Source organism: Pelmatolapia mariae, linkage group LG14 (assembly GCF_036321145.2).
Source record: "Pelmatolapia mariae isolate MD_Pm_ZW linkage group LG14, Pm_UMD_F_2, whole genome shotgun sequence".
In the NCBI taxonomy this organism is placed as follows: domain Eukaryota; kingdom Metazoa; phylum Chordata; class Actinopteri; order Cichliformes; family Cichlidae; genus Pelmatolapia; species Pelmatolapia mariae.
In genome coordinates, this window is record NC_086239.1 from 8,553,695 (window position 1) to 8,569,301 (window position 15,607).

The 15,607-nt window shown below is 43.1% G+C and overlaps 2 protein-coding genes across 2 annotated transcripts; both read right to left on the reverse strand.

Moving 5' to 3' along the window:
* Nucleotides 1-4,311: 4,311 nt before the first annotated feature.
* LOC134641064 (transcription cofactor HES-6-like) lies at nucleotides 4,312-7,185 on the reverse strand. Its single transcript, XM_063493253.1, has 4 exons — nucleotides 6,828-7,185; nucleotides 6,471-6,557; nucleotides 6,279-6,360; nucleotides 4,312-5,699 (listed from the first exon to the last, which is right to left on the reverse strand). Exons 1-4 carry the CDS (start codon nucleotides 6,915-6,917, stop codon nucleotides 5,227-5,229), a joined length of 732 nt encoding a protein of 243 aa, XP_063349323.1. The 5' UTR covers nucleotides 6,918-7,185; the 3' UTR covers nucleotides 4,312-5,226.
* Nucleotides 7,186-11,340: 4,155 nt separating this feature from the next.
* her8.2 (hairy-related 8.2) lies at nucleotides 11,341-12,935 on the reverse strand. Its single transcript, XM_063493633.1, has 4 exons — nucleotides 12,790-12,935; nucleotides 12,580-12,675; nucleotides 12,422-12,500; nucleotides 11,341-12,000 (listed from the first exon to the last, which is right to left on the reverse strand). Exons 1-4 carry the CDS (start codon nucleotides 12,850-12,852, stop codon nucleotides 11,666-11,668), a joined length of 573 nt encoding a protein of 190 aa, XP_063349703.1. The 5' UTR covers nucleotides 12,853-12,935; the 3' UTR covers nucleotides 11,341-11,665.
* Nucleotides 12,936-15,607: the final 2,672 nt, after the last annotated feature.

Below are 15,607 nucleotides of genomic sequence, written 5' to 3' on the forward strand. Positions count from 1 at the left end.
TTGGAGATTTACTTTCCTGGATTATTGAGAATGCATCAAGACACTCCTTTTTAATGTTTCCGCTAACACTTGAAACGTGCATCAAAATTCAGTTATTCAACATTTTGCAATGTTGAATGACTTCAAATCCTTTTTTTTTTTTTTTTTTTTTTTTTTTTAAGTAGAGGGAAGTTAAAACTTTTCTTTGCATTGTGTTGCCACGCTGACAGCTGAAACAGGCTCCAATGCTCCAGAGGTTGGATAAATATATATATATATATATATATATGCACTGTTTTCATCACGTCACACTACGATTATTCCAAAATATCTTGAGCCTGTAAAAGGTCCTCTTCAAATTAATGAACTATGTGTTTCCTTATTTCCTGTCATAAACATGCTGTTACGGTGGTGGATGCTCATGTTAAGCATGTCCAAAATGTTCAGTAATAAGATAAGATAACCTTTATTAGTCCCACACGTGGGAAATTTGTTTTGTCACAGCAGGAAGTGGACAGTGCAAAAGTTATATAGCAAAATTAGAATACAATAAGAATAAAATAAAATACTATATACAGTAGAATAAATAGAATAAAATATACAATAGGATTAAAAATAGAATGCAAATGCTTTATACAACTGAGTAAGAATACAACTTTGTCAGAAAAAGAGTATTGCACTTAGTGTTATTGCACATTTGTGGATGTGTGCGTTTGATCAGTTGGAGTCTTTGTTGTGGAGTCTGACAGCAGTGGGGAGGAAAGACCTGCGAAATCTCTCCGTCCCACACCGTGGGTGCCGCAGCCTGCCACTGAAGGAGCTGCTCAGTGCTGTCAGAGTCTCCTGCATGGGGTGGGAGATGTTGTCCATCAGGGATGACAGCTTAGCCACCATTCTCCTGTCACTCACCACCTCCACTGGGTCCAGAGGGCATCCTAGAACAGAGCTGGCCCTTCTAATCAGCCTGTTCAGTCTCTTCCTGTCCCCAGCAGAGATGCTGCCGCCCCAGCAGACCACACCGTAAAAGATGGCTGAGGCCACCACAGAGTCATAGAAGGTCTTCAGGAGTGGGCCCTCCACTCCAAACGACCTGAGTCTCCGCAGCAGGTACAGCCTGCTCTGCCCTTTCCTGTAGAGGGCGTCTGAATTATGAGTCCAGTCCAGTTTGTTGTTCAGATGAACACCAAGGTACCTGTAGCTGTCCACAGCCTCAATGTCCATACCTTGGATGTTCAGTGGTTGCAGTGGAGGATGTTTGTGCCTGCGGAAGTCTACCACCAGCTCCTTGGTTTTACTGGCGTTGATCTGGAGGTAGTTCAGCTGGCACCAGTCCACAAAATGAGGTCAGTGTATGTACGAGTAACGCCTGTAAATCAAAAGCTCAGACTTAAGAGTTTAGACTGCTCTTAACACCAAGTTTTTTTTCCTACTCCTGGCTCTGTATGATGTCAGGGAGAGTGGCTACCCTAATAGGTTCATCTCAGCTTCAGAGCTCCAACCACTTGCTGTTCAAATCTTTAACTTGCAAAGGGCAGCCAAGGAAACTGGCTTAAATGGAGAGAAGCTGAAATGCATCATTTCAGACAAGCAGGTGAATTTGGGAGGGAAGGGAGGGGGTCTGTAACAATCCTCTATTGGAGCTGGAAATCTGAATAATTAGGTTTGATTGTAGCAGCATAAGGGCTTCAACGACATTTTAACATTTATTTTAAAAAGCAAATACATAACGTGATAAATTTGTGTCTTACATGGAACACATAGAGGCATCCCCTCTGCTGGCTCATAAGAGGCGATTGTTCTCTCAAGCAGTCAAAAACAGTTGAGAGTCCTGAGGGTGTTTTTCAGGGTCCCCTGGGGATCTGTTTCAGCACCATATGCTCTCTTCTGCTGTTGAACCTCTCTCACACCAACTGTTGCACTGCACTGACCTTTAACCTCAGAATTCATAAGCGCAGTCGCAAACCCACAGCTGATGTATTTGGTCAGATAAGTCTTCCTCATGACTGATCGCCTTCCCTCCCCTCCCTTAATGTTGTCGGCCTGTCAGCTGTCATTTTCCGTTAGCAGATTGAGGCAGTGTGCAGGGGTTAACTCTGGTGTCAGCATAAAATCCGACCACACATTCATGATGTGTAATATCTGAATGGTACATGGACTGGTTCTTTTTTTTTCCTACTGTAATTCAGCACTCAAAAGTGCTTTATGCAACTTTCCTCTTACACCCACTCACACCTGTTCATGCAAGCACTTTTTCTTTCTTTTTTTTCCTGTACAAGTGCTTCTAATATTCACACACATTCATACTCTGATGGATGCATTGGAGAGAAACCTGGGGTTAGTATCTTGCCCAAGGACAAAGTCTTAAGACTCAGCTTTTGATTCATGGTGGTTAATTGTATGTACACTGACCTCATTACTGGAAATATCTGACTAAAAATGTACATTTCCTATGATGCTGTGAGTTTGCATCAGGTACGTTTTGGTTAAATGAAAGCTTTGGGGATTTCTGTGGTAGACAGAATGGGTGTGTGGGTGTAATTTAATGTGTCTAAGTACCTTTGATAACATCTTGAAGGTGTGTTTGGGTAAGAAGCATACATTTATGGACTTAACTGTCTGAAACTAGATATGACTGGCTAACAGTCCTACATTAGACAGGCACTGGATTTATCATAACATCCCAGGTTTTGAGCTATTAAACATAAGTCATAAGCATAGAAACACTTTCTGTATATTGACTATCTTAAAGCCATTTTGTGCTAGCTAGCTGGTGAAACAGCCTGCTCCAAATTTTCCTTATTTTAAAAATAATTTGACCTCCCTCATCATGTTTTCGTTGAATCTGTTAGTTCACACAAAATAATACTGAGAGGAACAGAAATACCAGACAAAGGGGAGTGAAACTAGCACAAGTGCAGTTGTCTGAGTTTGATTCTAGTGTGATTCATTTGTTTCATTTCACTTTATAACCTTTAGATCATAACATTGTTAGAACCTGTTCCACACCTCCTCTTTCAGAGTTAGGTTTTAGGGTTAGGGTTAGAATATGGCATTTGCAACGACTGGGGAAAAGAGTGCACTATGTCAAAAGATGTCCTCACACAGATATCCCTGCAAGTGTGTGTGTGTGTGTGTGTGTGTGTGTGTGTGTGTGTGTGTGTGTGTGTGTGTGTGTGTGTGTGCTGACTGAGCCCTGGTGAAGAATCTGGACACTTGGACCATTTTAGTACCCCCCCCCCCCCCCCACCCCCCCAAACCGCCACACACTTTGACGCTCCGCTGTCAAACAGTGGCTCAAAGCTTTGATCAGCTCCTCTTCGCATTTGTTTCCTCCGACGCTCACACCCAGAGCCTCCAAGCCCCCTCCACCTACTCCACCGGGGGTTGATAATTAGCCTGCCTCCTCCTCCAGTAATCCAGGATCATCAGACAGTGAACAACGTGCTCAACGTGCGGTTCCCCCACCTAGGTTATTAGCTGTAACCTAATGGTTGTGAAATATGACATGTTATTTACTTTTACGAGTAGAAACAGGTGGAAGTATCTTTATGGCTCTGCGTAAGTATACCTATACTATAATCAATCCAGTCGTTTTTGGCGAATGAAAATATCTTTATAGAAGTCTTGTGTTATATTTGTTGCAATTTCTGCTGCCCTTTTGGCCAGATCACTCGTAAAAAACAGGCATTTTAATGTCAACGAGACTTTTTAGCTGCATAAATAAAGGATATATAAACATCACTTTGCCAAGAATGGATTTCAGCTTCTAGCTGGTGAGAGAAACGTTGATTGTGGCTCAGAATGACTTGTTGTTGGTGGGATGACAGATATGTTTGACAGATTATGCGCCAGCAAGTCATTTATAGCTGTTTAAATGGGGGAAATCGTTTTAATTTTTTTTGGGCAAATACCGGAAATCACTTTCTGGCACAACACCTGGCTCTTACTGCATGCGATTATAGGAGGGATGAGGGGACGTGCCCCTTTGTGAGGACCTCCGACGGTGCGTCTGGGTGACTGGTCCAGACAGGATCTAACACGCATTTGTTAACACGGTCATTGTGACAGAGGTGAGAGCGAAGACACTTTCGGAGAGGTGCGACTGCTTTACGCGCGCGCGCGCATGCACGCACTGTATGAATCAGTGAAAGTTTAAGTGGAGGACATACTTTTCCTTTTGAATGCACTGGGCTACTTATTCAAGTGTTTGGGTTGCTGTTGCTTTCGGTTTGCTTTATCAGTATTTTCAGACACAAACACGTTGACCCAGTTTATCTCTTCTATTCCAAAGCTGGAGTCAGGTCAGACAAAGAAGTTTTCAGTTACGTTATTTTATTTAGAAAAATTCAGACATTTTATTCGCAAGACATTTCTAAACACCTTTACAACATAAAATGGTCATTCTTAAAGGAACTACTGGTCCGATAAACTAAAGGAACCTCTGAAATGCAATAGAAATATTTATATTAATTGGGGCATCGCCCGACTTCTCAGTTTCTAAAAAGAGCTTTTCTCCTTGTACAAATCCTATTTACACTGAAGTATAGACCAAACAAGAGGGAGAGTCCTGCACTGTTGCCTTTTCTGTGCTTTGTTGGGTGTTGAGAGGGATTGCTTTTTGTTTCTCCAGGTGTAAAGATAAGTCACAAGAGGACTCAAAGCCAGGGTGTTACTACTGAAAAGAACAGAAGGACTATTTTTCTGAGCCTCCAGCTGAAAGGGTAGCAGAGAGAGTAGCAGATCCCTCTGATGGCATAAAGGAGAATCCACTTTTAATTTTAAATATATATAAATGTAAAAGTACTCCAGGAATGACTTCTGATGAAATGTTCTTTTACATTTTCTGATTCCAAACATTTCCCAGAATTGGGGGAAATCTCTGTAAACTTGTATTCAGGTGTGACTGTGAAGAAAATCCATCTGTACGCCGGTATTCAGAATCACTGCAGAGTGATCAGCTGAGGCTTTTGTTGGTGCCTAAATTGGTCTCTTATAGAACAGACTTTAATTATTGGGCATCAGTGCCATTAGTTCAGGAGGCCTAAGAAAAAAATCCATGCATGTAGTCAGCCTTCTTAACCGGTCTTACAGGAGGCCAAAACTGGTACAGCCACAAAATCCTCTTGTATTGTAGGGTGGAATTTTCTCTTTCAGTGGGACGCGCTGTGTCACACCATAAAAATGAAAGCCCATAATCCCCCTTTCAACACATCCCAACTGTATTCCATCCAAACTCCCACCACTACTCTACCAAGGTCTCCACATAGACCGGGGGTAGGTCATGGTGGGCATACTGGGAGGCTCCCTGTTCTCCATGCCCTCTGTAGAGCTCTGGTTGTGATCACTGTCAGTCTCATCCAGGTCAGAGCACAAGTCTTCACTGGACATGGAGGAAGGGGCTGGGGAGAGGGCAGAAGATGACCCGCAGGAGAAACTCCGTTCACCAGGAGAAGCGAGAGAAGTGCAGAGCGCCTCGCTGCCTCCATGCCAAGTGCTGCTGGTGCTGTTGCCCTCAGAAGTGTCCGTGATTAGATCCGTCAGCATGTCCTGGAGGTGGTCCTCATTCAGGGGCATGCACTCCAGGAGATGGTTGAGGAGCTCAGCCGCCACCGTCGCATCTATCCCAGGACAGCTGGACACAAACATGTGGACCTCGTGCATGCACTGGATGTAACCAGCTGCAAACCGCTCGTTGGCTTCTCGGTTTAGTGTCTCTGCCTCTGTGAGAGGAGAGACACGACTGCTCAGCATCCAAAGCATTGATAATACAAGACTGAAGAACTCCTACTTTATTGACTGCAGACACGTGACAGCTAAATGTTTCTCCTTCACTACACTACAATTACTTAACAGCTAAAAATGTTACTTTTCAACCTTTTATGTGATAAAATATCACTTCCTCTTATAAGATAATTGCAAATTGCTCTAGCTCTACATATAAGCATGTTGATACAAACCTCCGATGGTGACCATTCTGCGGAAAAAGTGCTTTTTCTTGTAAAATACTGTATAAGATATTTAGATGAGAGTTAATGGTATGAAACACACGGAAATTGTAATTTAAAAGACCCCACTGAGGTCTTGTTTGCTCATCACTGTCTATATCAAGCATTTCCTGACTCTTCACATGCTCTTTTATTAGAGCAGGGTGAAAATGTACGCCTGTCTTGCCATAATAATGAGAGTAATTCTATCAATAATAAAACGCTTGAGTATTGCATTATTTGGCACTCTGAGCGCTCAACAAAACAGATCTTTACTCTTTTATAGTTACACGGGCTGGATAAATTTGAGCACACCTTGTTTCCGGTTCTTCAGTATGTCCTCCACCTTTTTCACGGTCAGCTCCAGCACCTCTGCGTTCTCCATCTTGGAATGAAACTGAGGAATGAAACCAGATGAGCACCACCAAGACCACAGTTTACGCCTTCATTGTGGCGCAGAGCAAAAGTGAAACTCCAGTGCAGGAGCTGTGTGCGCTCCGTACTCACGTCTGTGTCTGCCAGCAAAGTCCGCAGCTCCTGCAAACTCTCGTTGATGCGAGCTCGCCTCTTCTTCTCCACCAGAGGTTTCCTCGTCTGCGGGAGCACAGAAAGAAAGCACTTCAGTGACATGAGGAAAGAAGCACCATTCAAAGTCATAAGTGTCCACCTGTCCGCGGTTAGTGCGCAAAGGCAACCCAGCGTCATTCATCTCTCACTAAAGCATGTAACTAACTTTGAATCATTGAGGGTTTCCTCTCAAACTAACCATCCCTGCCTCATAACTGTGCACACGCAGCGTTAAAGCGGCGTGACAAGTGCGTCACTGCCAAGTGTCTCCGGACAGTGGATCCACCGGTCCCCTACCTTTCTATCCGCTTTCTGTATCCCGCAGTAGGACTCATCTTCATCTTTCACATCAAGTCCGAGGCCGTTTGGCCGAGCCGAGGGGGCCATGTTGGTTGGATCGCCGTTACTGTGGCTTCTCCCACCGCTGCTCGTACCTCCTGAGTGGTCCTCGAGGGGCAGCTGGCAAACGGAACCGGTTAGAGGCTGAAAAAAAATCGACAAACTCGTAGGCGAGGCGAGGCGCCCTCTGTTTATTGTGTAATCCTAGTCAGACGTGCTGCTGGCGCTGAGTGGCTGTTGTTAGTATTTATAGGGGCTTATTAACATGTGAATAGGGGCTGTGCTGCTCTCGCTGGGGGACAACAGAGCGCACACGGTCGGAGCCAATGAGCGCTCTCCCCCTTTGTCTGCGGTCAGCCCAGGTCTGCGCCCCGAGGAGCTGGACTGGCTTTAATCAGACAATTTGTTGGGTTAGGGGAGCGAACGCTCGTTTTTTGTCCCCCTTTCAGTTAGTTTCAGTGAACTGCTCGCACTTATAATTCATCCGCACAAAACGAATCGGCACACAGAAACAGAGTAGAGTGTTAGAATAGTGCTGTTTGTTTTTATTTTCGTTTGACTGTCCATATGTTAGAAGAAGCCTCAAATATAAGTTTAACTCAAGACAAAAATGAAATTCTTCAGGCTATCAAATATAAACCAGTCAGTTACTTATTCAAACCAGCCCAACCAAAATGATTGCAGCACGATGCTATTCTACACCACATCGAGGCATTTAAACCCTGCCCCGTCTCTTTTCTGCCCGACCTCTTTTCCTCTTTGCTGGCTTTTGTGTCCGAGCCTCAGCAGATTTACCCGTCTGTTTGGCGGATGTAACGCGATGCCTTCAGTTGGCAGCTGCTGCTGCTGGCGGCCCCTCGGCCAAAACTGAATCAGTTCGGGGAATTAAGGGCCCTTCTCCAAAGAAAGCGACAGGTGTTGGCCTGCGCCTCGTTTGTTCTCCCCGTTGTTGTTGTGACTTCTGATTTGTGCGCAACTGCATTCTCACATTGGCTGCTGTGCAACGTGGACGACGTTTTTTCCCCCTTTTTTATGTGTGTTCAAACACACTGCAATATACTTATTTGCACAACTGTGAATAAGTCAAAAGCTGTTCTCATAATACCAATTTTGATGATTTAATTCGCCTGGAATTCGTTAGGGTGCTCTGCTGGTGAGCGTGCATATGGCGCATTGAGAGAACCCTCTGGCCTGGTTATTACATGTTTTGTTTACGTCATTTTTATTCAGATCACCCTCACAGCAGAGCAGAGTGGCTGGGTCAGCGTGCATCTGTGAAAGCTTCCAGGTAAATGCAGGGCTGCGTGTTAAGTTCGTGTTTTACGCGCTGTTTCCATAACTGCGCAGCAGCATTTCCGCTAAGACGCGCCACTGAAGCCCCGTGCCCCGAATGAATGAATGAATGAAGCCCTTCAGACCTTTGAAGTGAAGGTTTTTTTTTTGGCACCTCGCCACCCCCAGATCTCTTGTTCCAGAGAGCTTTAATGGTGTGGACTGTGGAGAGAGCAGCTGTCTCGGCTCGCTTTTGTTGGCGAGCTCCGCCGAGGGACCAGGCGTCCCCCTTTCTGTCTCCCTCTCTCCCTCTCTCTTCAGACCAGCCGCCTGGCTCCATGTGGCGGCCAATCACAGGGACTATAATAGCTGGGGAATGGGACACTCGCACGTTTGCACTTCTCAGAAGCTTATAATGAATTGCATCTTTATTAAAACGTGAATGTATGAGCCATCTCTGACACGTTTCTTTTTCTTCCAGATGGCTATTTAACCCCCCCCCCCCCCCCCCCCACCCCACACACACACACACACAACTCGTTTAGATCCTCACTGGATTTATCTGCTTCTCTTATTGTAATGTAACGAACTCGGAACGAAGCTAATCAAGCTTGGCGGCATAGCGTGAAGCATAAATAAGCTTGTCCTCTCATCTCACATACACACTATACAATGCTGGCATCATTTATAATTACAAATCGTGCTAGCCAGGCAAATCTGCACATAAGTGATAAGTGTTGGTGGGTACTTATCTATGTGTCATATCCTCCCAAATCATCAAATCATAAAGAAACAATCGTTATGACTGAGTTGTTTTCCACAAACATACAGAGTTCAGGTGTATCTGGATAAAGTCAAATGGAACAAATATGTCGAGCAGCTTCCTCCATCTCAGAATAATCCACAGACCTTCTGCAAAGAGGTTTCATTGGAAGCAGTTCTAATAAAGAAACATTAAAATGACTCTCTTTTCACACTTCTTTTATTGCCATGACCTATTAGAAATGTCTTATATGAGGGGGTGGTGGGGATACCTCAGCAGAATTTGAGTTGCATACTGGAATCTGCTTTGCACAATTAGAGGTGAGACAGGAAACTGTTGTGTTATGATTTGGGTGCACTGACTGTAGTTATAGTCAGTGCAAATATATATATTAGGGTTGAGCAAAAGAAGCTCAACTCTAATATATATTACTCACAAAGATGTTTTAGCTCATGTTAGCTCATGTTGTCTATTCCATTTACTATCCCAATTCCAAAAAGTTGGCATGCTGTGTAAAATGTAAATAAAAACAGCATGCAATGATTTGGAATCTCATAATCTCACATTTGATTCACAAAAGAATCTAAAAATCATATCCAATATTTAAACTGAGAAAATGTACAATTTTAAGAGAAAAAAATATAAAAGCTTGTTTTCAATTTGATGCAACATTATGTAGAAATGTTGGGATGGAATCATGTTTACTACTGTGTAGCATCCCTCTTCTTTTAACAACAGTCTGTAAGCATCTGGGAACTGAGGAAAGGCAGCTGTGGGACTTTTGGGAGAGGAATATCTCATTCTTGTCTGATAGAAGATTCTAACTGCAGTCCAGGGTCTTATTTGTCATCATTTTTCCCTTTTATTGTGCTTCAAATGTCTGCTCAGCACTTGGACTTGCTGTTGTAATAAGTGCAGTTGCGGTTTAGCGTTCTCTTGCTGAAAAATGAAAAGCCTTCCAGGAAAAGAGGGTATCTGGATGAGAGCATGTGTTGCTCTAAAATCTGTATATAACTTTTAGCATTGATGGTGCCTTTTGAGATGCACTTCCATACCATCAGAGATTTTGAATTGAAAACTGATAACAAGCTGGATGGTCCGTCTCCTCTTTAGGCCAGATGACACAAGAATTTGAGATTTTTATTTGTTTGATCACAGAACAGTTTTCTACTTTACCTCGGTGGATTTTAGATGAACCTTGGCTCAGAGAAGATGGCAGAGTTTTCTGATCATGATCAGGAATGGCTTCTCTTTTGCACGATAGAGCTTTAACCTGAATTTGTGGATGGCACTGTGAATTGTACTCATAGACAGTAATTCCTGGAAGTTTTCTTAGGCCCTTGCACTTATTTCCGTGATTTAATGCGATGCTTTATGAGGGCCTGAAGATCCAGTATTGATTTTGGGCCTTGTCTAATGCGTACATTTCTACACATTCTCTTCATGACACGATGTAGATGTAGATCATTACATATTTGAAATGTTTGCAATTTTATATTCAAGAACATTACTCTGAAATTTTTCCCCGATATGCAGAGGCAGTTTTTACAGATTGGTGAAACTCTGCCTCTCAAAGATGCTTTTTCTACCCAGTCATGTTACTGACCCGCTAACCTAATGATTTCACATGTTTCCAGCTCTTTAGTGTTAGTGCCACTTACTTTTCTTTTTTACTTTAGCTTTTTTTAAGATGTATGACTGTCATAAAGTTCAAAACAAGTTAATATTTGTCGATAAAATTTCTCTGTTTAAGCATTTGATATATTTTCTAAGCTCTATTGTGAATAAGATTAGGGGGCAGATCACTGCATTCTATTTTTATTTACATTTTATGCAGCATGCCAGATTTTATGATATCTGGTTTGTAGATTTGTTGGTCCCAGGGTGTTCATGTTAGACATATTAGCTTACTGGGACAGTGGAAATGAAAGTCCAGACTCATCTTCTATGTTATTTTTGACATCTGTTCTCACCCCTTTATGAAAAGTCCAAATATTAGCTGCTTCTCTGTTCTGTTTAATCAGCTAAACTACAACTGAGCATAAGATATGAGTCTATGTAGTACTTAAGTGTTTTCTTTCTGACTTTGACACGTTTCCATTAGGCAGTTGAGTTTAGCACTTATTTGACTTGTTTCATGTCCATTACATGACAATAGTCCATCCATGAATCCATTTTCCTAGTTTATTGCATCCAGGGCCACAAGAGGGCTGGAACCTGTCACAGTCGAATGCTGTATAATCCCTAAAAATCTTAATCCATATCACTGTAACATCATATTACAATAAACGCTTGTAGGCCTCTTAGACCTTAAAGTACTCCTGTCAAGATCCAACAGAAAAGAACACCTGCATACAAACATGGCTGTTCACAAAGATCATACAATCTGAGTGAGTGCAAAATAAGTTTTATTATTAATAATGTTTAGGTTAATAGTACAGCAAAGGAGGAATCTATGCAAAGGCCAAGCAGGTGGTCTAAGAAGCAAAGTCATGCCTTATAATAACAATAAATAAAGCTGTTAATACAATAAATACACGAAAGATTAATAAGAGCCTTCTATAATGCAGGCTACAAGAGGTCAACTTCTGAAGGGAAGTACTGAGAAAAGGTCTGTATAGAATCATTATAGCACACCTACAATAATAATCACTGGAACAAAAACCGCCCCACATGTTTGTCTTCTGAGCAGCATATCTATAAGATACATAACAGAGGATGGTCTAACAGAATGGACAACCAAGATCATCAATCCAGCAGTTCACCAGGGCCTCCACATCTCAAGCATCCCCAGGTGGGAACTGTGGAGTGCTGGCCTTTCCTGAGGTCCAGCCTCTCTCTGGAACTGCTCTACTCTGAGGGGGGTCCCTGGGACGGCTTGGGTGGCTGGAAGAGCAGCATCGAGTCTGGGTGTGGGCAGGGTGAGGGGGCGCTCATCGGCGGACCTAGGCAAAGACTTGAGGAGGTGGTTGAGCAGACGGGAGCCCAGAGTTTTGTCCATCCAATCACAGGTCAGGAGCATGTTGTGAACCTCGTGCATGCACTGGATGTAGCCCGTGCTGTATCTCTGCTGGGCCTCGAGGCCTAACGTGGGGTCTGAATGAAGAGAGAAAAAGATACATGTGTCACAGCGACCCCTGGTGGTAACAAGAAAACAGCACAATTACATTTCCATCCATGGCTCAGCACCTCCATCCATGGCTCAGCACCTCAGACAGCCATCATTTTCTAATTTTTCCACTTTCACCCATCCAGCAGCTCCACATACCACACTGCTCTAACCACCACCCAGTGAAAACGTTGTCAGACCTCCAACATATGCCATGATATGTGCTGATGCTGCCCCCTGCTGCCTAATGCCAAATAGGTCAGTCGATTTTCATTCTCACGCGTTATCGGTTTATTACGCCTAACCAAATTAATAAAACGGAGATATAAATCTCTTTTATTACAACGATGAATAACAGCAGTAACAAAGCTCGTAATATCGTAATCAATCAAGTGGCCGGCTCCTTACCGTTAACTTTGTTGTTCTGGATGTTCTGCAGATGTTTCACCGTCATCTCCAAAATATCCGCTTTCTCCAGTTTGGATTGCTGTCGAGAGAGGAGAAACCTCAGTTATTATTGAGCCCTCGCTGTCTGCTCAGAGGAGACACGTGAGGACAATACTCACGTCCAGCCTGAACGCTCCGATCACGGTTTCTTTGAGCTGATCCAAACAGTTGTTTATCCTCTCCCGCCGCTTTCTCTCAATGAGCGGCTTTCTGAGCTGTAAAAAAGTAAACAAATCAGGTAAGAGCAGGAAAAACAAGATGGAGAGGCACCATGCTGGATTCATTTAAAAATTGGTCAAAAAGAAACCCGTCTTCAGTATGTCCAGTACCTTTCTTTCCTCCTTTGCGCTAGGATGTTTCTCCAGTTTGTGCGCCATGGATGAAGCAGTCATGTTTTAACCTGTGGTGTGTGATGGTGTGTGTATGTGTATATGTGTGTGTTTGTGTGCGCGCTTTTTGTCCCTTCTCCTCTGAATCTCAGTTCGTCTCTAGGGTCCTCGGCGCGGCGCGACCCTCTTATTTATAGGGCGCAATTAGCATGTGAATGCGCCAACTCTTTGGCTGCGGGATTTTCCCACACACGGGGTCCCATCAGTCAAGACAGACAGGTCACTGGCTCCATTGAATAACTGAGAGACCCGGCCTAGAAAAAAAAAAAGCTCACAAGCGACAGATGTCCAGCCTGAAACCATTGCGCTACACCCCCCTTCCCCACTCTTCACCCGACAACAACACCAAAAAACTGCAGTTTCCTCTTCTCCCAGGCATGAACAAGAGTGTGCAATTACCGTGCTTTACTCCCGGGACCCCCACGTCTATTCTATTCAAGGGCAACATTACACTACCTGCAAAAAAAGACCAAACCTATTTCCTCAGAGCTTACGGGACGACACAAAAAGGCTGACAAATCACCTGAGAATATATTTCTGTCACCTGTTATAGTTCATAATCATATCCTTTAAAACCTCTGAATTACTTTAACAGAAGCTGGTTGCACTGGGAGAGGTTGTACCTTTGTGGAAGCGCAGAAGAGGGGGAGGAAACACGCTGTGTATTTAGCCTGCTTTGATCACATTCGGTGTTTTTAAAATGTGAGACATCTGCTGTTAACTGTTTACGAGCAGATGTCAGATTGACCAGATGCCCCCTCCCCCTTCAACCCTCTCTTTCTCCCTCCCCGTCCTCCTACCTTTTGGGTCCCCTAAAGTGGGAGCCCTTGTTTCAGAGCCACGCGACTGCCAGGCGAATGCCGGGTCGTGGGAATCGAGGTCGGACAAAGAGCGCTATTCACCCAAACTTAATCAGCATGAAGTGAGTAATAACCTTCACACAGGGCCCGACCAGAGGAGGACGAGGAGGAGGCTCGGCCTATGGCAAGTGACCAGTAGATAGCCGGTGACGAGGCCAGGTGTAACACATGGCAACCAATCCAAATACATCAATCAGATCATAACCTCAGAGAAGCATTAAGTAGGCGTCTGTATTTTTAAAGGGAGTGGGTTTTTGAAGCCACTGTGGCTCTGTTGTCGCACTACTATAACAAAAGTGTTAGTAATAGAGTTTTGATTTTACTGATCCATCTTTTTCCAGTGTTCAGTGGCAGACAGTGGCAAAAACAAAGGCAAAATAAGCCCCGAAACAGCTCATGAGCTACCAAGAGAGACAAGTCAGAGTATCTTAGAAACTGCTGATCTACTGGGATTTCCTCGTACATCCATCTCTACGGTTTGCAGAGAAAAAAGGAAAAAAGTTTTCTGAAAAAAGAAAACTTTCAGTGAGTTGCAGTTCTCTCTAAGAAAATTATTTTTTGATGCCAGAGGTCAGAGGGTAATGGCCAGATAGCTTTGAGTAGTACCAAGGCAACAATAACTCCAATAACCAGTTGTTTAAAAAATTATGCGAAAGTGAATCTCTGAATCTCTGAGATCTCAATCCACTAGTGCACCTTTGGGTTGTGGTGGAATGGAAACTCTGCAGATTTAAAGCAGTTCTGAAGTCTGACCCTGCACCAGCATGGTCAGCGAGTGTAATGTCAGTACTACTGAATTCTGAATTCTAATGGAATCAATAACACAGAGGATCTGAATTGTTGCAGTATAACAGACTGCACAAATACACCAGGTATGTTACCTGTATGCAAGGGCTTGACATGCAGGACTGCCAATCCCATCAGTGTTTGCTTTGGGGAGTGGGTATCTCAAACCATCTGGGTGATGTAGTTGCTTTGAATTTTACGTTGCAATTGACTTTACTCAGTTAACTGTTTACGGGTTAAGATCAAATCTGATGATGATGAACATTTGATGAAATGATGAAACAAGCTTTCATTTTTCGTTAGAAGTTTGCCAGCAAAAGCAGATGATGCTTTATGAGGGGGGCCATATTTGCTGCAATTACTTTTTGATAGTCAGCCATATCCCACCACTATCCTCCACCTGAGGCTTCTCTTGTTTAGAAACCAGCCTTCTCCTTCGGTCTCAGCCCCCAACATGTAACTTTCAGCTCTAGGTGAACCCTTACTACACCTTTAGATGAAAAACAGAGTTTGGAGCTAACAGCTGCTAAACCCCACTTCATGCAGCTAAATAGACAGCTGTAAAATTAAAGCCTCTTCCTGCTGCTGTTAGTTCTTGCCTGAGGCTTTGGTTATTAAAGTGAATCACAGCTGTCTGTTTCCCGAGCCACTGCCTGCACATTCTTAACTTAATATCTAAGGAATTAATGGTTTTGTGTATTGTACATTAACAAAACATTTTTCCTATACAAGAGACATTAAAATACTCTGGCTGTTGGCAATGCATCATCACTTAGAAAACAACTTAAAGTACAACTAATTAATTTAGAAATTTGGAAGGATGCAATGCATCCAATATTTGTTTTGTTTAGAGTTAAGGAATAGTTTGTGCTAATAGAGAGAACATACCACACAACTTTAAAAAAAAAACAAAAAACCCCATTTCAAACAAAGTTCAGTTTTATTTCAAGCAAATTGTAGACAATTCAAGGAAAAGGCTGAGTTATTTCAAGCAAAATATAGACTTATTTCAAATGTGTTAATGTAGATCATTTCATTTGTCAAAACTGGATGAAATAATAATGCTTTGAGTTCAAATCATAACCTGTAAGTGCAATATTTCCTTCAGGTGA